The 26217-nt window shown below is 44.4% G+C and overlaps 1 protein-coding gene across 1 annotated transcript in view; it reads left to right on the forward strand.

Moving 5' to 3' along the window:
* Nucleotides 1–5261: 5261 nt before the first annotated feature.
* The window catches only part of nsmfb (NMDA receptor synaptonuclear signaling and neuronal migration factor b), a gene marked incomplete at its 3' end in the record, with an annotated part of 51926 nt that continues 30970 nt past the window's right edge, over nucleotides 5262–26217 (forward strand). Inside the window, exons 1-4 of the mRNA XM_079222650.1 lie at nucleotides 5262–5371; nucleotides 23149–23210; nucleotides 24791–25543; nucleotides 25730–25802. Of these exons, the coding sequence (XP_079078776.1) occupies nucleotides 5301–5371; nucleotides 23149–23210; nucleotides 24791–25543; nucleotides 25730–25802 (959 nt within the window). The 5' untranslated portion in view covers nucleotides 5262–5300. The remainder of the gene's footprint in view (nucleotides 5372–23148; nucleotides 23211–24790; nucleotides 25544–25729; nucleotides 25803–26217) is intronic.

Consider the following 26217-nt stretch of genomic DNA (forward strand, 5'->3'; position numbering starts at 1 on the left):
CCATGCTGTCTGTCACCATGCTGTCTGTCTGTCTGATGCTGTCTGTCTGTCTGTCACCATGCTGTCTGTCTGTCTGATGCTGTCTGTCTGTCTGTCACCATGCTGTCTGTCACCATGCTGTCTGCCTGTCACCATGCTGTCTGTCACCATGCTGTCTGTCTGTCTGTCACCATGCTGTCTGTCACCATGCTGTCTGTCTGTCTGTCACCATGCTGTCTGTCACCATGCTGTCTGTCTGTCTGTCACCATGCTGTCTGTCTGTCTGTCACCATGCTGTCTGTCTGTCACCATGCTGTCTGTCACCATGCTGTCTGTCTGTCTGTCACCATGCTGTCTGTCACCATGCTGTCTGTCACCATGCTGTCTGTCTGTCTGATGCTGTCTGTCTGTCACCATGCTGTCTGTCACCATGCTGTCTGTCTGTCACCATGCTGTCTGTCTGTCTGTCACCATGCTGTCTGTCACCATGCTGTCTGTCTGTCTGTCACCATGCTGTCTGTCTGTCACCATGCTGTCTGTCTGTCTGTCACCATGCTGTCTGTCTGTCACCATGCTGTCTGTCACCATGCTGTCTGTCTGTCACCATGCTGTCTGTCTGTCTGTCACCATGCTGTCTGTCACCATGCTGTCTGTCTGTCTGTCACCATGCTGTCTGTCTGTCTGTCACCATGCTGTCTGTCACCATGCTGTCTGTCTGTCTGTCACCATGCTGTCTGTCACCATGCTGTCTGTCTGTCTGATGCTGTCTGTCTGTCACCATGCTGTCTGTCTGTCTGATGCTGTCTGTCTGTCACCATGCTGTCTGTCTGTCTGTCACCATGCTGTCTGTCACCATGCTGTCTGTCTGTCACCATGCTGTCTGTCACCATGCTGTCTGTCTGTCACCATGCTGTCTGTCTGTCTGTCACCATGCTGTCTGTCACCATGCTGTCTGTCTGTCACCATGCTGTCTGTCTGTCACCATGCTGTCTGTCACCATGCTGTCTGTCTGTCTGATGCTGTCTGTCTGTCTGTCACCATGCTGTCTGTCTGTCTGATGCTGTCTGTCTGTCTGTCACCATGCTGCCTGTCACCATGCTGTCTGTCACCATGCTGTCTGTCTGTCACCATGCTGTCTGTCACCATGCTGTCTGTCTGTCTGTCACCATGCTGTCTGTCACCATGCTGTCTGTCTGTCTGTCACCATGCTGTCTGTCTGTCACCATGCTGTCTGTCTGTCTGTCACCATGCTGTCTGTCTGTCACCATGCTGTCTGTCTGTCTGTCACCATGCTGTCTGTCTGTCACCATGCTGTCTGTCACCATGCTGTCTGTCTGTCACCATGCTGTCTGTCTGTCTGTCTGATGCTGTCTGTCTGTCACCATGCTGTCTGTCTGTCACCATGCTGTCTGTCTGTCTGATGCTGTCTGTCTGTCTGTCACCATGCTGTCTGTCACCATGCTGTCTGTCTGTCACCATGCTGTCTGTCTGTCACCATGCTGTCTGTCACCATGCTGTCTGTCTGTCTGATGCTGTCTGTCTGTCTGTCACCATGCTGTCTGTCTGTCTGATGCTGTCTGTCTGTCTGTCACCATGCTGCCTGTCACCATGCTGTCTGTCACCATGCTGTCTGTCTGTCACCATGCTGTCTGTCACCATGCTGTCTGTCTGTCTGTCACCATGCTGTCTGTCACCATGCTGTCTGTCTGTCTGTCACCATGCTGTCTGTCTGTCACCATGCTGTCTGTCTGTCTGTCACCATGCTGTCTGTCTGTCACCATGCTGTCTGTCACCATGCTGTCTGTCTGTCACCATGCTGTCTGTCTGTCTGTCTGATGCTGTCTGTCTGTCACCATGCTGTCTGTCTGTCACCATGCTGTCTGTCTGTCTGATGCTGTCTGTCTGTCTGTCACCATGCTGTCTGTCACCATGCTGTCTGTCTGTCACCATGCTGTCTGTCTGTCACCATGCTGTCTGTCTGTCACCATGCTGTCTGTCTGTCACCATGCTGTCTGTCTGCCTGTCACCATGCTGTCTGTCACCATGCTGTCTGTCTGTCTGTCACCATGCTGTCTGTCTGTCACCATGCTGTCTGTCACCATGCTGTCTGTCTGTCACCATGCTGTCTGTCTGTCTGTCTGATGCTGTCTGTCTGTCACCATGCTGTCTGTCTGTCACCATGCTGTCTGTCTGTCTGATGCTGTCTGTCTGTCTGTCACCATGCTGTCTGTCACCATGCTGTCTGTCTGTCACCATGCTGTCTGTCTGTCACCATGCTGTCTGTCACCATGCTGTCTGTCTGTCTGATGCTGTCTGTCTGTCTGTCACCATGCTGTCTGTCACCATGCTGTCTGTCACCATGCTGTCTGTCTGTCACCATGCTGTCTGTCACCATGCTGTCTGTCTGTCTGTCACCATGCTGTCTGTCACCATGCTGTCTGTCTGTCACCATGCTGTCTGTCTGTCTGTCACCATGCTGTCTGTCTGTCACCATGCTGTCTGTCTGTCTGTCACCATGCTGTCTGTCTGTCACCATGCTGTCTGTCACCATGCTGTCTGTCACCATGCTGTCTGTCTGTCACCATGCTGTCTGTCTGTCTGTCTGATGCTGTCTGTCTGTCACCATGCTGTCTGTCTGTCACCATGCTGTCTGTCTGTCTGATGCTGTCTGTCTGTCTGTCACCATGCTGTCTGTCACCATGCTGTCTGTCTGTCACCATGCTGTCTGTCTGTCACCATGCTGTCTGTCTGTCTGATGCTGCCTGTCTGTCTGTCACCATGCTGTCTGTCACCATGCTGTCTGTCTGTCTGATGCTGTCTGTCTGTCTGTCACCATGCTGTCTGTCTGTCACCATGCTGTCTGTCTGTCTGTCTGATGCTGCCTGTCACCATGGTTCATCCCTCTGAGAGTAAAAACTATCCTGCATGATTCTCAGGTCAATACACACCTGGGAGTGGAAATGAATCTCGTAATGTTCTCTTTGTTGACTGCGCTCTGCATTTGTTCATCTGCTATGCATTGTATTGGACAGTCAGTTATTCCTTTATTCAAATCAACACCACTGAATAGTCAGTAGTGGCTAAGTCTGAGGTGCTGATATCATCTGTTTTTAGAGTGTGAATAAATACTACTAGTAGGTGTAGGTGTGGTTACTGGCATATTAAACTAGACATGTCTGGTGCTTCATGGTGAAATCAGACTAAAAGTGTCTCTGTTGCCATTTCATGGATATCTCAGTCAATACCACTCGTGTTCCTTCACAGATGGTGCAGCATCTCTTCTCCGTGCTGCTTTGTGAGGCCAGGAGATACAGAGAGGAAACATGAGATTTGATTTTCTATGGAAAGAATTCTAAATCAAAATGACACTGGGCCTTAGTAATAACGCACATTATTAATTATTGCTGATTCAAATATATGAATAAATAGATGTAAAGCTGCGGGTGGAGTCAGTCTGGCCTCTGCAGGCACAGAGCTATCTGATTGGTTACGGGTCGGGAGTAACAGCCTATCAACACGCTGTAAAGATGCAACCAAAGTTCCCTTCAATCAAACAAATGTTTAACGCCTTTTATGCAACGCTTTCTTTGACTCTTTTCTGGAGTTCGTTTTCCATTTCACTGCAAATGAAAATCATCAGCACATCTGTACCAGCGCCTGCCAGGATGAGACAAACAAACAAACAAACAAACAAACAAACAGACAAACAGACAAACAGACAACATCCCCAGCTGAGAGGGCCGTGTCCACAAACCTGTTTTTCCCCCCAGCTGAAAACAGCAGGCTTTCTTCTGAACACGGCCAGCTGGGAGCGCTTTGGAGAAGCAGCTGAGCTTTGGTTGTGTCTGGTTGCTATGATACGGAATATTCGCAGAGGTTAACATGTTGGCACAGAGTAGAGCACGACGGCTGTGGATGAAGCAGAGCGGTCTGTGTGACGGGTGCCATCGCCTTGTCCGGGTTCAGATCACCTTCATTATCCCACAGGGAGAGATGCATCCGGACAGGAGGACACACGTCTACACCTCCAGTACAAACAATACAATAGCACAACATGCTCATAATAAAACACATTAGTCCCGCCCTTTTTCCACTGTGATTGGACGGCTGGGTGTAAAGTGGCAAAGTGGAACGCAGCGTTTTTTCCAAAGTCTCGCGTTCACAACACGAGCTGAAGAGGAACCGTGACGATGTGACGTCTGGATCTTTTATCCGCGTGGGTTTCTCCTCACGACATTCCCAAAGTCTCGCATAATTAGAAGTTGGTTGGAAGTCTATGAGAAAATGACTCTACTTCTCTCTTTATTTATTATATATTATATATCATTATTGTTATTATGGTCTCAATCTCTAGTTTCAAGTCTTCTTAAATACAGCATGGTGTTCATTTAATAAATTATAGTCCATTTAGAGTCAAACAGACCATAAAGCAGGGTTTGCTTTAGGGCGGGGCTCCAAGGTGATTGACAGGTCACTATAGAGACGTATTGTATTCGCCGTCTCTACATCACTTCCCAGCCTGCTCACTTCTGTTCAATGTTTGCAAAAAAATAAAAAATGGCCGTAATCCAAGATGGCGACGCCAACATGGCCTTCATAGTAGCAGTCCAGTGACCAGTGGGTGACGTCACCATAGACGTCTTTTCTATGGACAGACTACTTGATGGATTGACATGTAGACATTTATAAACACAGATGTGAGGTCCCCAGTGGATGAACCCTAATAACTTACGTGATCGACATCCACTGGATTGATTGATTTGAACCACATTTTTCATACGCAATAAAACACTTTTGAAATAAAATACAACTTCTTTGTTTTTATCCATCCCAGAGCGCCCACGTGAAGGACACGGTGTTGTTTACAGCTTGGTAGATGATGATGCACTGCAAGATTACTTGTGGACTCAAGTGTCCACACCTCCTTGCATCCACCACACACACACACACACACACACACACACACACACACACACACACACACACACACACACACACACTCATATAATGAGCCGTGCGCCGCGCAGGAGGCGTGCGGGCAGGTCTTCCCTTTTATGGTCTCCGTTTCCTTCCTGGAGCCTCAGTTGGATGAGGAGAGCGCAGCAGCGCATCCTCCTGCAGCCGCGCGCCGCACCGCTCAGCTTCCTCCGCGCAGACGATGGGGATCAACGTAAAATAAGCAAATCTCTCGCGGGATACGGATGGTTATTATCCCCCCTACCCCACTGGTGGTTTATTTGTTTTTCTCTCTAGTTTTTGTTCTCGCCGATCAGTCTGTGGAATGGTCCGCGTTTTCCTCCCCGGGTCGTTTCCACTTCAGCATGGGGACTGCGGTGTCCAAAAGGAAGAGTCTGAGGAGTGATGCGATATCTTCTGTGGCCGCAAAAGTCAGGTGAGTGTGCGTGTGCGTGTGTTTGTGTGTGTGTGGTTGCTGGTGTGTGTGTGAGTGTGTGTGTGTGCTCGTGAGTTTGTGTTTGTGTGGTGTGTGTGTCCATAACGCGCTCCGGAGCCGCTCCAGTCTGCTGCCTCAAAACTACTTTCAGACGATTTTAGACAGATTACACGTGCAACGGAAAGTACTAGCAGATAAAAAAATAGCTTCTTCTTTATAAATGTTCAGTGTGATATTGTTTCCACAAAAACTCCTCCAGCAGTCCAGAGTCACTTTGCTTCTGGCTTTTATTCCAGAAGCTTGTTCTCCTTCCGTGGATTCTTTGAGGTAAAAATAATTAAATCTTCCTGGAAGTCCAGACGGCATCGTCCTGACTTTGAAGTCTCAAAGGAAACCTTTTCAGAAGATATGTATCTGTGTTATTATGCCCCTGTGTTATATTGGTTATGATAAGGAACATCTTTATTTGCAGATTAAACCAATAGCCTGCTTTATTATGACAAAACAACACTTTTTTTTAACATATTTGTCGATTTTTCCTGACATTTAATTCAACATATTATTTTAAAATATCTGCAGATGATTCCATAGTGAAATAATCACGAGTAGTTAGCAAAAATAATGAAGTATGTAAATTAGTTTCCGACTACACACATAAAAAAAAATCTTTGAATTTAGCTTGGCTGTTAGCACAGCATAGGTCAGCCCAGCCTCCGCACAGCCCCTCTGTGTGGAGTTTGCGTGTTCTCTCCGTGTTAGCGTGTTTTCTTCTTCTCCTTCCTCCAAAGACATGCAGCTGAGGTAGATGACTCTAAATTGCCCGCAGGTGTGAATGTGAGCTTGATAAGGGGAGGGAATGGATGTCCCTCTACACAAAGGCTATACATGTAAAGATGTCCAGTGCTCCGTACGTAACGATGACCTGAGGAACAGTCCTGTTGTCTGCAGAGCGTTTAATCCCTTTTACTCTACACACCCATCTACTCGGCAGACTTTCATCTGGACTCACCGGACTTTGACTAATTGTAATGGCATTTATCTCTGACCGTATGAGTCATGCACAAAAGGTCTCAGAGTCCGGGGTGTAGGATCATCGTGTCGTCCGTCTGAAGGTGACTAACGGTGACTAACGGTGACTAACGGTGACTAATGGTGACTAACGGTGACTAACGGTCTCTGGTCGGCGTCGCCCACGCTCGCTGACCTCAGAGGCCACAGGGCAGACGGCTGAACCGGTCCGCTGTCAGTCACGTGCGCGCCGCTTTACTTCCTGATCCCGAGCACCGCTGCTCTGCAGTGCCGTGCGCAAAAGAGTTTAACGGCGAACAAAAGCTCCTCCTCTGAACCCGGTCCGAGCAGAGCCGGATGATCCCAGTTCATCTGGCGTGCGGGGAATGATTTGCTTGCGGCCGGATGCAGGTTTGATTGATCACTCTGACGAGCGCTTTTAAAAAGCAGCTCTGAAAAGAAGGCTTAAGGTTTGCATCCAAAGTGAATCACTGTGCGGGAAAATGATTTAGAGACTGGGTTTAAAAATAAATAAAATATATACGCATATAGAACGCGAGAGAGAGAGAGATATTGACTTTATCTACATGACGTGACAACAGTGAGAGCAGCCAAGCCGGATCAAACTGGAAAAATGGATCCCGGTGCTACTTTTGACCCTAATGAGATAGAAAATGATGAGCGCTCTGGGCCTCCAGGGACAAGGCGAGAACGAGGAGACGTCCCAGCCAGCGGTGAGAGCTGAAGCTGGGGGAGAGGTGAACCGGTGGTCTGGTGTCTTCACCAATATAGAACAAACCTAGAACAAGATGTTTTTCCTAAGGATCGTAAAACTATTTGCCTCTTTCTAAACCTGTCGGTCCAGAGGAGAGCTTGGCCTCCGCGTGGCCACCGGCAGAGCACGAGAAGTGCCTTCAAACGGTCTCCTTCACAGCACGGAGCTCTCTGTGTGGAGTTCTTGCTCCATTGTTTCTCACGCCGACCGCGTTGAATCACACAGCAGCCGCGTTGGCGAGCGCCAGCGCGCCGTGCAGAGCTCACTGGCAAACACGTTGCCGGAGTCCAAGGGAGACAATCAAGATAATCAGGTTTGGATTCGTTTCAAAGACTAACCTCGGGCTGTTGACGACTTGTGGTGCTGTGTTAACTCTCTGGTTGAATATTGTCATTAAACTGAAATTAAACAAGGAATTCGTTGGTTTTTAGTGCAGTCAGGCCATCCGGCTATTTCCCAGCTGTTGTGTGTGAAACCAGCCGGCCTCTGTCTGAGTGTCCTGGAGGGGCGTCAGCGAGCCGGAGGGCCTGGAACATTCAGACACTTCTTCTTTCATGTTCTCTTTGCGTCCCACGTGACAGGAAAGCAGGAGACAAACTACGTCTGTCTTTGGCGACACAAAGTCTTTATTTCAGCTCGGCTCAATGGAGGGATAGCTGGATGATGGATGAGTGGAAGGATGAGAGGATTGATGCATTGATGGATGGATGGATGAGTCAATGGCTGGATGAGTAGATGGCTGGATGAGTGGAAGGATGAGAGGATGGATGGATTGATGCATTGATGGATGGATGGATGGATGGATGAGTCAATGGCTGGATGAGTAGATGGCTGGATGAGTGGATGGATGGATTGATGGATTGATGGATGGATGGATGAGTCAATGGCTGGATGAGTAGATGGCTGGATGAGTGGATGGATGAGAGGATGGATGGATTGATGGATGGATTGATGGATGGATGGATGGATGAGTCGATGGCTGGATGAGTAGATGGCTGGATGAGTGGATGGATGGATTGATGGATTGATGGATGGATGGATGAGTCAATGGCTGGATGAGTAGATGGCTGGATGAGTGGATGGATGGATTGATGGATTGATGGATGGATGGATGAGTCAATGGCTGGATGAGTAGATGGCTGGATGAGTGGATGGATGAGAGGATGGATGGATTGATGGATGGATTGATGGATGGATGGATGGATGAGTCGATGGCTGGATGAGTAGATGGCTGAGTGCATGGATGGATGTCCCGAGAGTCCTCTCCAATACAACATGTGTGTATCTGGTCCTGGGTCTGGTTGCTCTCAGAGGCCTCTGATCTCTTGTGACCCGTTAGCACCGCCGACCAGCACTCTCACTATGTATGTGGAAGTAGACGATCTTCTCGCTGAATGTCTCGTGTCAAACTGAAGCACCAGCATTAAATTGAGACAGGTCAAAGTTCCTCACCGAAAGTTTAAGTGTCAACGTCGTGCCAGAGCACAGTACCAGGGCCTGAAAGTGGAGCAGCGCTGAGGTTTAATGTTCGCTACAAAAACATCTGAAACGTACAGCGCCTTCCACGTCTGCTGACTGCTTCAAAGCGCTGTGCGTACATGTCATCATTCACATTCACACACGCTGAGGTAAGCCACCTGCCCATCGGGATCTAAACTAATACCCCTCACGCACGGCGAAGGCTCGCGTGCTCCTCAGGCCGCCGTGGCTATCGAATGAGCTTTATCGCGCCGGTCGCCTCCGTTTTCAAACACGTTCATTTAGAAGACTTCCACAGCACGTCACACTTGCGTCTCGGAGAGTTTTTGCCCGTGAATTATACATCACAGTCGGCCTCGGCTGAGCTCCGTACGGCCCCCCGACGCAGCCGATTGTATCCCGCCGTATTGTTAAAGACATGAGGCTTGAGGTGAGGAAGGAACACAGTGGCATGAGGGAGATGTGTTCATATGACCAAAATAGAAAGTATGGAGGGAGTGGTAAGTGGAATGAAGAAGAGAGGTATAATAAGTAAAGGAAAGAATATTAAATAAGGAGTGGGGGGTGGGGCGAGAAGACGTATGATCTAGAACCTAGATGATGTCATGGTGCCAGGCTCCTTCCTTCTCTGTGTGTGTGAAGGAGAGTGACTGTATATGTGAGGCTCATAGGGACGATGCAGGGTGACACGTCCATGTCTCATGTCTCTGGCGGGGCTGGAGGAGCACAAGAGCCTCAAGAATACAGGCGTCCTCCGCTAGTTTGACTGAGTGTTCTTTTGCCTTTGCCCGCGCGTCCCGTGTGTTTTTATGTGTGTAGGCTTACAATGCATGCCAAGTACTCCGTGAATACACAGTTGCCTCGAGCGTGTACTTTGGTTGGCATTTTGGAGACTGTAAAGCAAATAAATAAGTGGTTGTGTAACATCTACACTGCAAGGCCCTTGGCAGTTAAAGCCTACAGAGACATGTTATGTATGTTACGGATGCAGAGTCCTACAAGAAATGTATTTCAAGGAATACGTCTGCAAAATGACCCTTTGCAGAGCTACTACTCACAGTCATGTACATAGAATACACAAAAAGGTGAAGTGTGCGTTTTGGTTTGAGGCTTGGTCACAAACACGTATTCAATTCATGTCAATGCACTTGGTGGATTTGCGCCACCTGTGGTTGCTCAGGAGCACGACGCCCCACCAAGACAATAAAATCACGTCGGTGGCGTAAACGGAGGTTGCGTTGAGTTACGTAATGGCTGATGATAGATTATATTGTTGTGATGATGTGTTCAAATGTATCTTGTGAAATTTGTTTTTTTTGGCAAGACATTTGAAATAAATGCAGTTATTTGATGGATGTGTTTTCACAGCAATACAAAATAGATATTAGAGAAGGAATCGAGACCTGTCACGAGAACTATAAGCAGCTCATAATACATAATTAAGACAGCTAATTCTACGGTATATATTTTTTGATGGTTTACACGGTAAATAATTACGGTGGGGAAGAAAGTTCATCTGGAGGCTCCCAGCTGCTGTAACATAACCAAAAAAAACGATCGTTATCTGCCAACATGGCTCATCAACAATCAGCAGTGGCATCAGCGAGCTGTGTGATGTGCTGGGGTCCATTCTCATAAAACCCTGAAATAAACAATGACATACATGAATGAACAACACATTATTGAGAGGGCCAGTGTGCAGCATTTCGATGGATTTATTAGTAAGAATGGAATATAACATTGATAACTATGTTTTCTTTAGTGTATAGTCCCCTAAGATGGGACCGAAATGTATATAGGGTTTTATTATTTTGGTAGCTGCAGAAACATCAATCATACCTGACACTGCAGACACTGATGATTTGATATTCAATAAAAAAACAACATCAGCCCAAATGTATGGTGAAAGCAATATGCTGTAACTGACACGGCAGCTGTTTTCCTTTGCCGTGATGCTGTGTCATCATTACTGTGGGTGGATCCTCACGGTGACCCTCCATGCTCCGTCCGCTCAGACCATAATTGGTCCGATCAGTGAGGGCATCTTACCGCTCACCTCCCAGCTTCATTAACAGGGACTTCTTTAGTTTTCTTTAGTGTATAGACCCCTGAAAGAAATAATTGTGTTTTTCTGAGTGTAGAATGATCCCCTCATATATCTACGTTGGGAGGAGGTCATGTATTGCACCGCCAGGGGTTTTATCCCCAAATCCTACACACTGTCCCTTTAAGAGTTTTATTGACGGGCCCAACAAAAACCTTAAATACGGATAAAAGGTTTTCTCAGTTCGAATGCATTTAAATTTGCTAACTTTGTCTCAAAAACCTGCAGGACACAGGACACAGGACACCTAATGACATTTTAATCGTTTAGACTGCTTTCATTGCACTTTAACTATTTATTGTGCACACAGTGAAACTATCTCTTTAAGGGAAATGGAACATGCATCTGTTACTACGTTCATTTCTTATTCTTCAACTGACATTTCAACTGCTCTTACCTCGAAGTCATCAACTAACAATTCAACTAATTGAATCTCCTCGACTGACAGTTTAACTGCTTTCAGTGGTTTTCATGTCAATTTACATTCCTTATCTGACTGGAGGGCATGCGACTAATGTTGTGTCTCTTTCACGAATATTCCCACCGCGAGTGCTGTGCCATAATTGCATTATCTGAATAATAAATCATTTTACCGGATGGATACATATTGTGAAACCATACTACTAGAATGTGTACAGCGCTGGTATCTGTCTGTGTTAGCGTCCTCTCCCTCTGCACACTGCGGAGGGTTGGCTAGTGAGAGGCTGATGACTTCATTAAGGGACACTTGCTCCGCTACACTCCACCAACAACAAAGGCCACGAGTCAGGCAATTACTCATATCGCAAAGGGCCGTAAGCGGGTTCATCAAAAGGTGCTGGAGGGAGAGAAACATATGTAAAGTATCTCATCCGACGAGACCCGGCACCGGACACCGAGGATGCCGGAGCAGCCTCGGGTTCAGATCGGGCGAGACCCATTGGCGGGCTGAAGTTGGTTTTTATTCAAGGGGCAGAGCTTTGTTGCCCTTTGGCAGGAGATGATCGTAATATATTTCTCCAGAGGCTGGGCAGGTTATGAGTTTCAAGATGCTCCCAAAATCCCTCAACTGAGCGCACACACACTCTTTTGTTGAAGGAAATCAAAGAAACCCGAATCACCTTCTCACTGGACATTTTAGTTTGACCTCTGCTCTATTTAACGAGATGGATGCTCTCTCGTGAGAATGGGACCATTAATGCGATGCCAATAGCAGGTAAGGATCCATTAGCTCACCGAAGGTCAGCAGATTGATTGCACAGGTTGTTATAATAATCAATATCAGATGTTTGTGCAACGTTGTGATGGTCAGTCGGGAGAAAAACCTAAATGGACCTCAAACAGCTGTTAATCTTTTTACACAATGTGGTGTAGTCTGAGAGACGGTCTATCTTGATGAAAACATTTCCCTTGCAGAACATTTAATATTTCCCCTATTGCCAGATAGAAGTGTTGATATTATGGACGATTTTGCTGCAACTGTTCTCTCTCACGCCATTTCCTGTTGGCGACTGTATGAAGGAATGAATTGACCGTTAACAAATAGTTGTGCGACTTGAACATAACACGACGCTGAGCACGGCAGAGAAAATGAGTACATGAGGCATTCACCCTAGAACTCTGCGTACGGACTGCATGGTGCTGTACGTCGTGCTCTGAGGCTGTTGGCTGTGGCGCATTGCAGAAAGTGGACAGATGAAGAAGGAGGAAGAGAACCTCACAGCTCTTTAGAGGAACAAGAACGCATCGGCTGAACAGTTCTATAGTTTTGTTATGTAACTTACGTAATTAAATAACACCAGTTAATGTGACAAGAAGACTTATTTGACCCAAAACACAATCTTTTCTTCAATACTACGTCTTTTTGTGGCATAAAGCAAAGTAGTGTGTAGCCCAAGTAAGCATAACAACCACGTAAACCTACATTGGAGGTTTATTTTGAAAAGACACTAAGTGTGGAACGAGATCACCGTCCCTGCTACGTCCAGAAGTGACTCCAAACATCATAGTTTCAATCAATCAATCAAGTTTGTTTTATTTGGCATCAATCAAATGCAATTCAAAGTGCTTTACAAGTGAATGACAATGTGCAAACAAGATGGTAATGGAGAAGTGAAGAGATTAATGCACTCCAAAAAGTTAAGAAACATAAATGAATAAATACAAAATACAACACTGAATATATTGATAATGATCAAACTGTAAGAGTCAAATCAAGAAGTAAAACATGTATAAATACTAAAACCATAGCATAAAAGCACACAAGACACATTGTGGAATCAGACGCATAAATGTATTATTTTTAAAGCATACATGTATTAAACACTACATGAAAGCCAGACTGAATACATCAGTTTTTAATTTCTGTTTAAATATATGAATATGTTCAGCTCCCCTCATCATGGCTAAATGCAGCTGTTGTTAGTAGTTTGAAGAGAGAGGGAGACCGTGTTGGGACGGCCTGAACGCCTGAACGCCATCCTGATAGGAAGAGATGTCCCAACAAGTGGGTGGAAGGTGTTGACCTTCAATTGTAAATAGTCAATGCAAACTTACTTTCTTTCTATACCCTCCCTTCTGTACCCATGGGTTCAGTGTGAGAACTTAGGCCTCTCCCTCTCTCAGTAATTTTAAAGGGTTTCTCTTCACTGCATGAAATAATAAAAAAGTGCTCCAAGTATCTATGTAAGTCTCAGTTATGGTTTTGCCATTATTGTGATTGGTTTAGTTCTAAAGTGCGGGCTCAGATGTTTTATAGCCACACTGGACCGTGGCTGCAGCTCATCTGTGCAGTGATGGGGTCTTGTGTGAGAGAGGCCATGAAATCCTATTTTCACCGAAGTGGAATCTATTAATTCCCGGAAACTGTTGTGCTGCGCAATTCCTTTCTAAAGTGACTCAAACAGTCCTGAATCCTAAAATGCGATGGTAGCTCTGAAGTGTTTGTAATCTTTCCTGTCGTGTGCTTATGGTCTTTGCTTGTACGACAGAGATCTGTCAGAAACTGCCCGTGGAGGAGGTCTGGGCCATCACTAAGTGCTTCAGGACACGGCATAAAAGAAAACTCATGTTCCCCCAGATTCACTTCAAAAACAGAGACATTAAGCACACGATCAAGTGCAGGAACCGACTTGCATTGACCTTTGAACCTTTGCACATTCCTCTCAGTGTATTAATACAGACGCTTCCAACATTAGCAGTGTGGGTAAAACAAATGATATTGGGGACGGGGGAGCAGGGTAATATTCTGAAACTATATATGTATTACTTAAATTGACGACAAACAAACTCAGAACGTTTGAGGCGTTTCACTTTGCGAGGTTGGATCAACCTCATCAAACCACAGACAGGAACGTTGAACACTGCTGTCAGGCCTAAGGCCCGCTGGAGCGAAGGGAGGCGCCGGAGAACCAGGACCAGGACCAGGACCAGGATCGGGACCAGGACCAGGATCAGGACCGCTCTGAGCGAACTGTCGGACCCTGCTGCAGTAAAACGAGAGGTTTTCCAAAGGGACCTGGAAACACTGCCACTTTCATTCAATTCAGTTTATTTTATATAGCCCAATATCACAAATACAAGTTTGCCTCAGAGGGCTTTACAGTCTGTACACATAACATCCTGTCCCGGGACCTCACATCGGATCAGGAAAAACTCCCCCAAATAAAGATAGTAAGAACCCTTTCACAGGGTAAAAAGGGAAGAAACCTGAGGGAGAGCAACAGAGGAGGATCCCTCTCCCTGGATGGACAGAAGCAATATATGTCATGTGGCCAGAATGAAAAACATAACAGAGTTACAGCACATTACATGAATATGACAGAAATTATTCATATAATGAGTAGTAGGCATAGTCCATGATCCAGATAACCACGATCCATGAAGCAGAAGAGGAGGGAGGGGGAGGGGGGCATCAGCAGGGCCATGGCAGCAGGCAGGACCGGTTCCAGGTAGCCATGAATCCATGGAAAAAGAAAGTAGAGTTAGAAATCTGCATTGAAGAGACAATAATATATCCAGAAGGAGAGAAAGAAGAGGATAAGAGGAGAGGATGAGTGAAAGAGGAAGAGAGGAAGAGAAGAAGAGGTGCACAGTGTATCCTAAGATGTCCCCCGGCACGGGGGAAAATCACCCGAACACTTGAAGGTTGAAAAAAACAGGTTGGAGCAGAGAGTCAAGCCAACCTTCTATAAGACACACCTAGCTTCAACAACGTCAGTGAGCAGCATGAAGCTACACAAGGACCCATGCAACTCAGACAAAAGCAACACAATGAAAATAACGTAACCAAAATCAACGTTAGTGTTCTAGGTTAACGACGTTAGTCTTCTAGGGTTAAAGACGTTCGTGTTCTAGGGTTAAAGGCAATTGTATTCTAGGGTTAAAGACGTTAGTGTCCTAGGGTTAAAGGCGTTAGTGTTCTAGTGTTAAATACATTAGTGTTCTAGGGTTAAAGACGTTAGTGTTCTAGAGTTAAATAAATTAGTGTTTTAGGGTTAACGACGTTAGTGTTCTAGGGTTAAAGACGTTAATGTTCTAGGGTTAAAGGCCTTTGTGTTCTAGAGTTAAATACATTAGTGTTCTAGGGTTAAAGGCGTTAGTGTTCTAGTGTTAAAGACGTTAGTGTTCTAGGGTTAAAGACGTTAGTGTTCTAGGGTTAAAGACGTTGATGTTCTACAGTTAAATACATTAGTGTTCTATGGTTAAAGGTGTTAGTGTTCTAGTGTTAAAGACGTTAGTGTTCTAGTGTTAAAGACGTTTGTGTTCTAGGGTTAAAGACGTTTGTGTTCTAGGGTTAAAGACGTTTGTGTTCTAGGGTTAAATATGTTAGTGTTCTAGGGTTAAAGACGTTAGTGTTCTAGGGCTAAAGACGTTTGTGTTCTAGGGTTAAAGACGTTAGTGTTTTAGGGTTAAAGACGTTAGTGTTCTAGGGTTAAAGACGTTAGTGTTTTAGGGTTAAAGACGTTAGTGTTCTAGGGTTAAAGACGTTAGTGTTCTAGGGTTAAAGACGTTTGTGTTCTAGGGTTAAATATGTTAGTGTTCTAGGGTTAAAGGCGTTAGTGTTCTAGGGTTAAAGACGTTAGTGTTCTAGGGTTAAAGACGTTTGTGTTCTAGGGTTAAAGACGATAGTGTTCTAGGATTAAAGACGTTAGTGTTCTAGGGTTAAAGACGTTTGTGTTCTAGGGTTAAAGACGTTAGTGTTCTAGGGTTAAAGACGTTAGTGTTCTAGGGTTAAAGACGTTTGTGTTCTAGGGTTAAAGGCGTTTGTGTTTTAGGGTTAAAGACGTTAGTGTTCTAGTGTTAACGATGTTAGTGTTTTAGGGTTAAAGATGTTAGTGTTCTAGTGTTAAATACATAAGTGTTTTAGGGTTAACGACGTTAGTGTTTTAGGGTTAAAGACGTTAGTGTTCTAGTGTTAACGATGTTAGTGTTTTAGGGTTAAAGATGTTAGTGTTCTAGTGTTAAATACATATGTGTTTTAGGGTTAAGGACGTTAGTGTTCTAGGGTTAAAGACGTTAATGTTCTAGGGTTAAAGGCCTTTGTGTTCTAGAGTTAAATACATTAGTGTTCTAGGGTTAAAGACGTTTGTGTTCTAGGGTTAAATATGTTAGTGTTCTAGGGTTAAAGACGTTAGTGTTCTAGGGTTAAAGACGTTTGTGTTCTAGGGTTAAATATGTTAGTGTTCTAGGGTTAAAGGCGTTAGTGTTCTAGGGTTAAAGACGTTAGTGTTCTAGGGTAAAGACGTTAGTGTTCTAGGGTTAAAGACGTTAGTGTTCTAGGGTTAAAGACGTTTGTGTTCTAGGGTTAAAGGCGTTAGTGTTTTAGGGTTAAAGACGTTAGTGTTCTAGTGTTAACGATGTTAGTGTTTTAGGGTTAAAGATGTTAGTGTTCTAGTGTTAAATACATAAGTGTTTTAGGGTTAACGACGTTAGTGTTTTAGGGTTAAAGACGTTAGTGTTCTAGTGTTAACGATGTTAGTGTTTTAGGGTTAAAGATGTTAGTGTTCTAGTGTTAAATACATAAGTGTTTTAGGGTTAACGACGTTAGTGTTCTAGGGTTAAAGACGTTAATGTTCTAGGGTTAAAGGCCTTTGTGTTCTAGAGTTAAATACATTAGTGTTCTAGGGTTAAAGACGTTGATGTTCTACAGTTAAATACATTAGTGTTCTAGGGTTAAAGGCGTTAGTGTTCTAGTGTTAAAGACGTTAGTGTTCTAGGGTTAAAGACGTTGATGTTCTACAGTTAAATACATTAGTGTTCTAGGGTTAAAGGCGTTAGTGTTCTAGTGTTAAAGACGTTAGTGTTCTAGTGTTAAAGACGTTTGTGTTCTAGGGTTAAAGACGTTTGTGTTCTAGGGTTAAAGACGTTTGTGTTCTAGGGTTAAATATGTTAGTGTTCTAGGGTTAAAGACGTTAGTGTTCTAGGGTTAAAGACGTTTGTGTTCTAGGGTTAAATATGTTAGTGTTCTAGGGTTAAAGGCGTTAGTGTTCTAGGGTTAAAGACGTTAGTGTTCTAGGGTTAAAGACGTTAGTGTTCTAGGGTTAAAGACGTTTGTGTTCTAGGGTTAAAGACGTTAGTGTTCTAGGGTTAAAGACGTTAGTGTTCTAGTGTTAAAGACGTTAGTGTTCTAGTGTTAAAGACGTTTGTGTTCTAGGGTTAAAGACGTTAGTGTTCTAGGATTAAAGGCGTTAGTGTTCTAGGGTTAAAGACGTTTGTGTTCTAGTGTTAAAGACGTTAGTGTTCTAGGGTTAAAGGCGTTAGTGTTCTAGGGTTAAAGACGTTTGTGTTCTAGGGTTAAAGACGTTAGTGTTCTAGGGTTAAAGACGTTAGTGTTCTAGGATTAAAGACGTTAGTGTTCTAGGGTTAAAGACGTTTGTGTTCTAGGGTTAAAGACGTTAGTGTTCTAGGGTTAAAGACGTTAGTGTTCTAGTGTTAAAGACGTTAGTGTTCTAGTGTTAAAGACGTTTGTGTTCTAGGGTTAAAGACGTTAGTGTTCTAGGATTAAAGGCGTTAGTGTTCTAGGGTTAAAGACGTTTGTGTTCTAGTGTTAAAGACGTTAGTGTTCTAGGGTTAAAGGCGTTAGTGTTCTAGGGTTAAAGACGTTTGTGTTCTAGGGTTAAAGACGTTAGTGTTCTAGGGTTAAAGACGTTAGTGTTCTAGGGTTAAAGACGTTAGTGTTCTAGGATTAAAGACGTTAGTGTTCTAGGGTTAAAGACGTTTGTGTTCTAGGGTTAAAGACGTTAGTGTTCTAGGGTTAAAGACGTTAGTGTTCTAGTGTTAAAGACGTTAGTGTTCTAGGATTAAAGGCGTTAGTGTTCTAGGGTTAAAGACGTTTGTGTTCTAGGGTTAAAGACGTTAGTGTTCTAGGATTAAAGGCGTTAGTGTTCTAGGGTTAAAGACGTTTGTGTTCTAGTGTTAAAGACGTTAGTGTTCTAGGGTTAAAGGCGTTAGTGTTCTAGGGTTAAAGACGTTTGTGTTCTAGGGTTAAAGACGTTAGTGTTCTAGTGTTAACGACGTTAGTGTTCTAGGATTAAAGGCGTTAGTGTTCTAGTGTTAAAGACGTTAGTGTTTTAGGGTTAAAGACGTTAGTGTTCTAGGATTAAAGACGTTAGTGTTTTCGGGTTGAAGACGTTAGTGTTTTAGGGTTCAATACGTTAGTGTTTTAGGGTTAAAGACGTTAGTGTTCTAGGGTTAAAGACGTTAGTGTTCTAGGGTTAACGACGTTAGTGTTCTAGGGTTAAAGGCGTTAGTGTTCTAGGGTTAAAGACGTTTGTGTTCTAGGATTAAAGGCGTTAGTGTTCTAGGGTTAACGACGTTAGTGTTCTAGGATTAAAGGCGTTAGTGTTCTAGTGTTAAAGACGTTAGTGTTCTAGGATTAAAGGCGTTAGTGTTCTAGGGTTAAAGACGTTAGTGTTCTAGGGTTAAAGACGTTTGTGTTCTAGGGTTAAAGGCGTTAGTGTTCTAGGATTAAAGGCGTTAGTGTTCTAGGGTTAAAGACGTTAGTGTTCTAGGGTTAAAGACGTTAGTGTTCTAGTGTTAAAGGCGTTAGTGTTCTAGGGTTAAAGACGTTTGTGTTCTAGGGTTAAAGACGTTAGTGTTCTAGGATTAAAGGCGTTAGTGTTCTAGGGTTAAAGACGTTAGTGTTCTAGGGTTAAAGACGTTTGTGTTTTAGGGTTAAAGGCGTTAGTGTTTTAGGGTTAAAGACGTTAGTGTTCTAGTGTTAAATACATAAGTGTTTTAGGGTTAACGACGTTAGTGTTCTAGGGTTAAAGGCGTTAGTGTTTTAGGGTTAAAGACGTTAGTGTTCTAGTGTTAACGATGTTCGTGTTTTAGGGTTAAAGGCGTTAGTGTTCTAGTGTTAAAGACGTTAGTGTTCTAGGGTTAACGACGTTAGTGTTCTAGGATTAAAGGCGTTAGTGTTCTAGTGTTAAAGACGTTAGTGTTTTAGGGTTAAAGACGTTAGTGTTCTAGGATTAAAGACGTTAGTGTTTTCGGGTTGAAGACGTTAGTGTTTTAGGGTTCAATACGTTAGTGTTTTAGGGTTAAAGACGTTAGTGTTCTAGGGTTAAAGACGTTAGTGTTCTAGGGTTAACGACGTTAGTGTTCTAGGATTAAAGACGTTTGTGTTCTAGGATTAAAGGCGTTAGTGTTCTAGGGTTAAAGACGTTTGTGTTCTAGGATTAAAGGCGTTAGTGTTCTAGGGTTAACGACGTTAGTGTTCTAGGATTAAAGGCGTTAGTGTTCTAGTGTTAAAGACGTTAGTGTTCTAGGATTAAAGGCGTTAGTGTTCTAGGGTTAAAGACGTTAGTGTTCTAGGGTTAAAGACGTTTGTGTTCTAGGGTTAAAGGCGTTAGTGTTCTAGGATTAAAGGCGTTAGTGTTCTAGGGTTAAAGACGTTGGTGTTCTAGGGTTAAAGACGTTAGTGTTCTAGTGTTAAAGGCGTTAGTGTTCTAGGGTTAAAGACGTTTGTGTTCTAGGGTTAAAGACGTTAGTGTTCTAGGATTAAAGGCGTTAGTGTTCTAGGGTTAAAGACGTTAGTGTTCTAGGGTTAAAGACGTTTGTGTTTTAGGGTTAAAGGCGTTAGTGTTTTAGGGTTAAAGACGTTAGTGTTCTAGTGTTAAATACATAAGTGTTTTAGGGTTAACGACGTTAGTGTTCTAGGGTTAAAGGCGTTAGTGTTTTAGGGTTAAAGACGTTAGTGTTCTAGTGTTAACGATGTTCGTGTTTTAGGGTTAAAGGCGTTAGTGTTCTAGTGTTAAAGACGTTAGTGTTCTAGGGTTAACGACGTTAGTGTTCTAGGATTAAAGGCGTTAGTGTTCTAGTGTTAAAGACGTTAGTGTTTTAGGGTTAAAGACGTTAGTGTTCTAGGATTAAAGACGTTAGTGTTTTCGGGTTGAAGACGTTAGTGTTTTAGGGTTCAATACGTTAGTGTTTTAGGGTTAAAGACGTTAGTGTTCTAGGGTTAAAGACGTTAGTGTTCTAGGGTTAACGACGTTAGTGTTCTAGGATTAAAGGCGTTAGTGTTCTAGGGTTAAAGACGTTAGTGTTTTAGGGTTAAAGACGTTAGTGTTCTAGGATTAAAGACGTTAGTGTTCTAGGGTTAAAGACGTTAGTGTTTTAGGGTTAAAGACGTTAGTGTTCTAGGATTAAAGACGTTAGTGTTTTCGGGTTGAAGACGTTAGTGTTTTAGGGTTCAATACGTTAGTGTTTTAGGGTTAACGACGTTTGTGTTTTAGGGTTAAAGACGTTAGTGTTTTAGGGTTAAAGACGTTAGTGTTCTAGGGTTAAAGACGTTAGTGTTCTAGGATTAAAGGCGTTAGTGTTCTAGTGTTAAAGACGTTAGTGTTTTAGGGTTAAAGACGTTAGTGTTCTAGAGTTAAAGACGTTAGTGTTTTAGGGTTAAAGACGTTAGTGTTCTAGGGTTAAAGACGTTAGTGTTCTAGGATTAAAGGCGTTAGTGTTCTAGTGTTAAAGACGTTAGTGTTTTAGGGTTAAAGACGTTAGTGTTCTAGGATTAAAGACGTTAGTGTTCTAGGGTTAAAGACGTTAGTGTTTTAGGGTTAAAGACGTTAGTGTTCTAGGATTAAAGACGTTAGTGTTTTCGGGTTGAAGACGTTAGTGTTTTAGGGTTCAATACGTTAGTGTTTTAGGGTTAACGACGTTAGTGTTTTAGGGTTAAAGACGTTAGTGTTCTAGTGTTAACGATGTTAGTGTTTTAGGGTTCAATACGTTGGTGTTCTAGGATTAAAGGCGTTAGTGTTCTAGGGTTAAAGACGTTAGTGTTTTAGGGTTAATCACCCGGCTTGCCTTCGACATGTTGAGAGACGTTTAGAGGCAATCAAAATGCTCCCGATCTCGTCTCTGGGCTTCACTTTTCCTAACCCTTCTTATTAATGAATTAATGATTTAATTACTTCAGTCAAGAAGACAATTCACAATGATTTAACATCATATGTCGTGAAAATGCCTCTCAGTAAGTTAGCTCATAAAACCTTGTAAGAATAATTATTTGATTATTTTATTTAAAGCACAGTTTAGGGCAGCTTGCAGTTTGTCCTGCAGACAGTGACATGGCTTTTATTCGCAGCTACGTATGGAATATTTATTGAAGCCGATAGATCGGAGATGAATGCATGCTTTCTCTCACGTGCCCCCCTCCTCTTCCTCCTCCTCTTCCTCTCCTCCATCACCGAGGCTGGGAGCGGAGTGTTTCACTGGGAGCCTCCTAACATTTAATTACTTAGAGTGTCGTAGCAGGCGGGCATGTAGGCCACAGCAACAACACAGCGCTTCACTACAGCCTCCCCCCGAGAGCAGCGCTGTGTGCATGGAGAAAAGCCCAGTGTGCGAGTGTGTGCAGCCCGTTTCTTATTTCCTTCTCTTTCTTTTTTTCCGTGCACACTCTGACATTGTGGGAGTCTGTCTGTGTATCGGCATGTGCAGATGGCAGGAAGGCCAGGTTGGAGGTGTGGGAGGAAGAGGGATTACAGGCCTGACTCCTACTCCATAGGTGTGTGTGTGTGTGTGTGTGTGTGTGTGTGTGTGTGTGTGTGTGTGTGTGTGTGTGTGTGTGTGGCCTACTTCTTGTATGGCGTGTACTATAAGTGTGTGGATGTTTCAACAAGAGAAATCTGTATCTCACTATGAAACAAAATAGTACACACTCCAGTCCGCCAGCTGATTGGACCGTGATCTTCTGCCAGTTCCTAAAGAGTCTGGATATCTCTCTTCTATGATAAGTTGGACTGACATTCGAGGGCTATAGTTTACTAATACTGCAGCTATTGTGAGCCATGTTCCACGTTTCAAAGGAGGGTGAGCCTGTTTTACCTTGTGAAGCCTACAAACGTTCATAAAGACCCCTCCCCCTCCACATGGTGCTGTTTATATTCCATTAAGAGAGCGGAGGATAAAATCCTCATCTAATTAGCCTCCGCTCAGAATATGGTTCAAATGAATCTAGATTTGCTCTACCATATGCATAAAGGTTGATTGGCCCCATATACTTAATGGAGCGAGGTCTCAAGGGGGATAATTACGCAATCAACTTACCGTACAATGTATAAATATGACCTTTTACATCCCTCCATGCAGCCTGGTGTGTTTACATGTGTCGTTGTCAGCATGAAAAGATGCATATCATAAATGTTTTGGGCCCGCGTGGTGCCAGGAGGCGCAGCAGGGCTTTCCCTCACACTGAAAGACGTTTCTGTCATTCCTGGTCTTGCTGCTTGTGATGCAGAAGACATGGAACAGGAACATTTGGAACTGAAGAATGAAATATCCATTGCTCTTCGAAAGGGTTTATGTGCATTATTATGCTATGATGTTGTCATTATATCAGTGGCTTTAAATGACAATAATATCGCAATTATTTCCGGGACAATATATCGTCAAACTAAAGCAGTTGTTGTTAGAGGCTTCCTTGTGGCTTTAGAAGGCCGCTCCTCCTCTCTGTGCCACGGCTTCACCTCAACAGCGGTGCAGATGTTGCCATTTTGTTGCTGCCAACGCTGAAAATGCCAAAATAATCCATTCCACCTCTTGTGTTTGAGTCATTTTGCTGCAGCCTGACAGCAGCAGTGCTGAGAGAGAATGACCCGTGTAGCTCCATGTTTTATAAACTACAGACAGACCGCATACATTCTCTACGCCGCACGCCAGTTCCTCTCCGTTCCTGCCAAATATGTGTGCTTTTCCTCACATGTATCTGTATTGGTATATGTATGTGAGAGTCACAGTCCTCTGTGGGGCCCATCGGCTGTGCAGGGGAGGCAAGCTGTCTCCCTGGTGCTTCCAGAGTATGGGCTGGTGGAGTCTCCATGTTGACGGCCAACCCGGGACGGACTGTTTGTGTGGGAGAGTCTTGACACTTTGTGAGCCGCCTCTCTGTGTCTGCGGTTAACCGCTGCACTTGTTTTGTCTCCACAGAGCAGCCAGAGCGTTTGGGGAATACCTGTCCAATACCAACCCAGAGAACCGCAAGGGAGCAGGTAGGTGATGCACTCAAATCATCGTCTTCACACCCGGCACACTGCGCAGTGGAACATGTCCGCTTATTTCTCTTCATTAGGTCAATATCCTCCAACATATGAGGCTTGGCTGGAGGATAACACTTAAAATATGCAAAGCATCCTCATCAATAGCAGCCGTTGGTCATGAAAATCATAGTCTTCAGGCAACAATACCAAAATGAGAATCTACGACATAAAATAGTCCAGACGTTAAAATGTAGGGATAAAATAGAGCATATAAAGAATATGAAATAATGTATATATTTGTGGTAGACAGCTGTACAGTAATTTGTTTGTGTGTTTTATTCAGTCAATCATTACAATACAATACAATATTCTATATAATATACGAAATAGAAAGACTGAAAAGATATAGGTAGAAGCAAAAAATGCTTATATATTCCTATCCTAAATTATTATTATCAATTAAATCAGATAATTAATTCAAAATAAATTAAAAGATAAATTAAAAAATACATACATATATACACATACATCTTCCATATACATACATTTCATTCACAAAAAAAAAATCCTTTTGAAAACCAAAAATGAGTTGACCGTTCTTACATCCATTTTAGTGTTGTTTCATAACTGAACTCCTACAATAGAAATACATCTTCTTTTAATCCCTTTTTTAGCTTTTTGTACAATAAACTTACAAACATCTCTCAAATCATGATTAAAAACGGAAGTGTAAAAATCAATGTGATGAATGTATATGCGTAATTAAGTAATATATGCATAATATATAGATGCATGTATGTTTATATATATATATATATATATATATATATTCCACGACCTCTTAACAGTGCATTCCACAGTGTGTTCTTCGTGACGTCAAAAGACACGGTCACAGTTTGGGTTGAATGTCGTTCATAGCGTAACGATACGTGATCTAAAAGAAGTCGGCATTGACTTTCACTTTCAAACGCATCATGAGCGGCAGTCCTGTGCTCGACCGTCCACAACAACCTCGCCCCTCTTCACGCCATTTGATTGAAGTGTATTTCTGTCGAACCCATTAAGCGGCGGTGGCGCGTGATGGGTTCGAAGTCGTAGTTATTTCAGGCGCCGTGTGTGGAGATGAGCTCTCCGGTTGTCACCGTGTCGCAGAGCCTCCAGCGACATTTGCTTTGCACACGGATGAACTTTGCTGAGCCACTTTGGTCCCAAACTTGTTTATCCGCAACACAGATAGCATGGAAAAATAAACCAGCGCCTGCAGCGTTGCAGCTGCTCAGTCTGTGAGGAGCGCCGTCCATCCTCCGTGACCCGGCGGGGCCCGAGGGTGTTTTATTTCTCGGCTCATCCGTTTCCAAATCTTTCATCAGTCCTCACCTGCTTTTTATTATCTCTCAGCCACCTCTCCGCTCTCCCTTCTCATTCTCCCAGAAGCTTTGCTGGCTCGCTAATGTTTACCTCTCTGCTGCCAACGCTCTGAATCCCAAACAAACGATCCCTCTGTTCGTTTATACTTCAGCTATTAATCCGTATAAACTCCAGACGTGAACATCTATCTCCATCTTCTTCATTATTCTCCTTTCTGTCTCCAGATCACCTATTGTCCGACACCTTCCCCAGCCAGGACTGCGACTCTCCGTGCGTGAGCCGCCTGCATAGCAGCGATCTGACGCCACAGATCCACTGCTTACCCACCGCTAAACCCAACCAGTCCTGCCAGTCCAATCCCAGTGCTCAGCCTCCGCCTCAGGGGATTTCCTTCCAGGCCCCTTTGTGCCCCTCCAAGCGTCGACTCTCTGCTGAGCGCAGTCTCTCCACAGAGGACCCTCCAGGGGCCCGGGGACCTGAAGAGAACGCGGCGGTGAAGCCGGCCAGGGTGTACACCATCACCAGGGAAGGGGGGATGACCCTGGGGGCCCGAGGCAGCGAGGAGAGCCTGGAGCTGGAGGTGTTGAAGGCCTGCAGGGAGCCGCCTCCGCCCCAGGGCCCGGCCCCGGCCAACCAGGACCCGTCCTGCACCAGCCAGCCGTCCGCTGCCCGCGGCAGCCACCACCGTAGCAGCCATCACCGCAGCAGCCATCACCACGGCCACCAGCACCACGGCGGCCCGCCGGCGGCGTCGCAGCCGCTGCAGAGCTCGGGGAGCGCCAGCAACATCCGGGACTGGGGGATGAGGAGAGGGGGGTCGCGGGAGGACTACACCCCGGACTGCGTGACCTGCATCCGGGCTCCGTGTCAAAGCCAGCGCTCCCTGGACCTGGACCCCTCACCGCAGGATGGAGGGAGGCCCCGCAAGAAACTGGAGAGGATGTACAGCGAGGACAGAGCGCCGACTGATGACAGGGGTAAAGAGAGACAATACGTACGGTAGATATGTTATAGATATGTAAAGTAAGAGGCGGGAAATACAACACCAGTCAAACAAAGTCTTTTTTGGGCCCATTCAGCCCTCAGAGGTTCCACTTCACTCCAGCCTCCTCCATAATTGTAATGCTGATACCACGCCTTGCTCTTGTGTTCTGTGTTTGCAGAGGACAATCCTAATAGCTGGTTCCCCAAAGAGAATATGTTCAGCTTTCAGACAGCCACCACCACCATGCAGGCGTGAGTATGGCATGGATCACGCCTCCCCTCCCACTCGTGTTCATCGCAGGTTGGCAGGATGCGGCTCGGCCTGTTCCTTCCAAGACGTGCAGCTCAAATGTTTCTACTACAAAACATTTTAATGAGCGTTCACACATTTCTCACTTATATTAATCCACTCCTGTTATGTTCATCTCTGAGTTATGGAAGTTATTGGCTGCTGATGCTGCAATTACTGTTTTAACCAAATGGGAATTCATGTTGATTTTCATGCTTGACATTTTTTTTTAAACTCCCATGACAAGTTTTTGTGTATTCTTAAACATCTAAAGTAAAATCTACATTTTGAATTGACTGAAAATGTGCAACTTAAGCTTCAAATCCCAATAACAAACTCACATTACATTTGGATTTGAATGATTTTAGCACATTCTGA

This window comes from Taurulus bubalis (genome assembly GCF_910589615.1).
Source record: "Taurulus bubalis genome assembly, chromosome: 8".
Lineage (NCBI taxonomy): Eukaryota > Metazoa > Chordata > Actinopteri > Perciformes > Cottidae > Taurulus > Taurulus bubalis.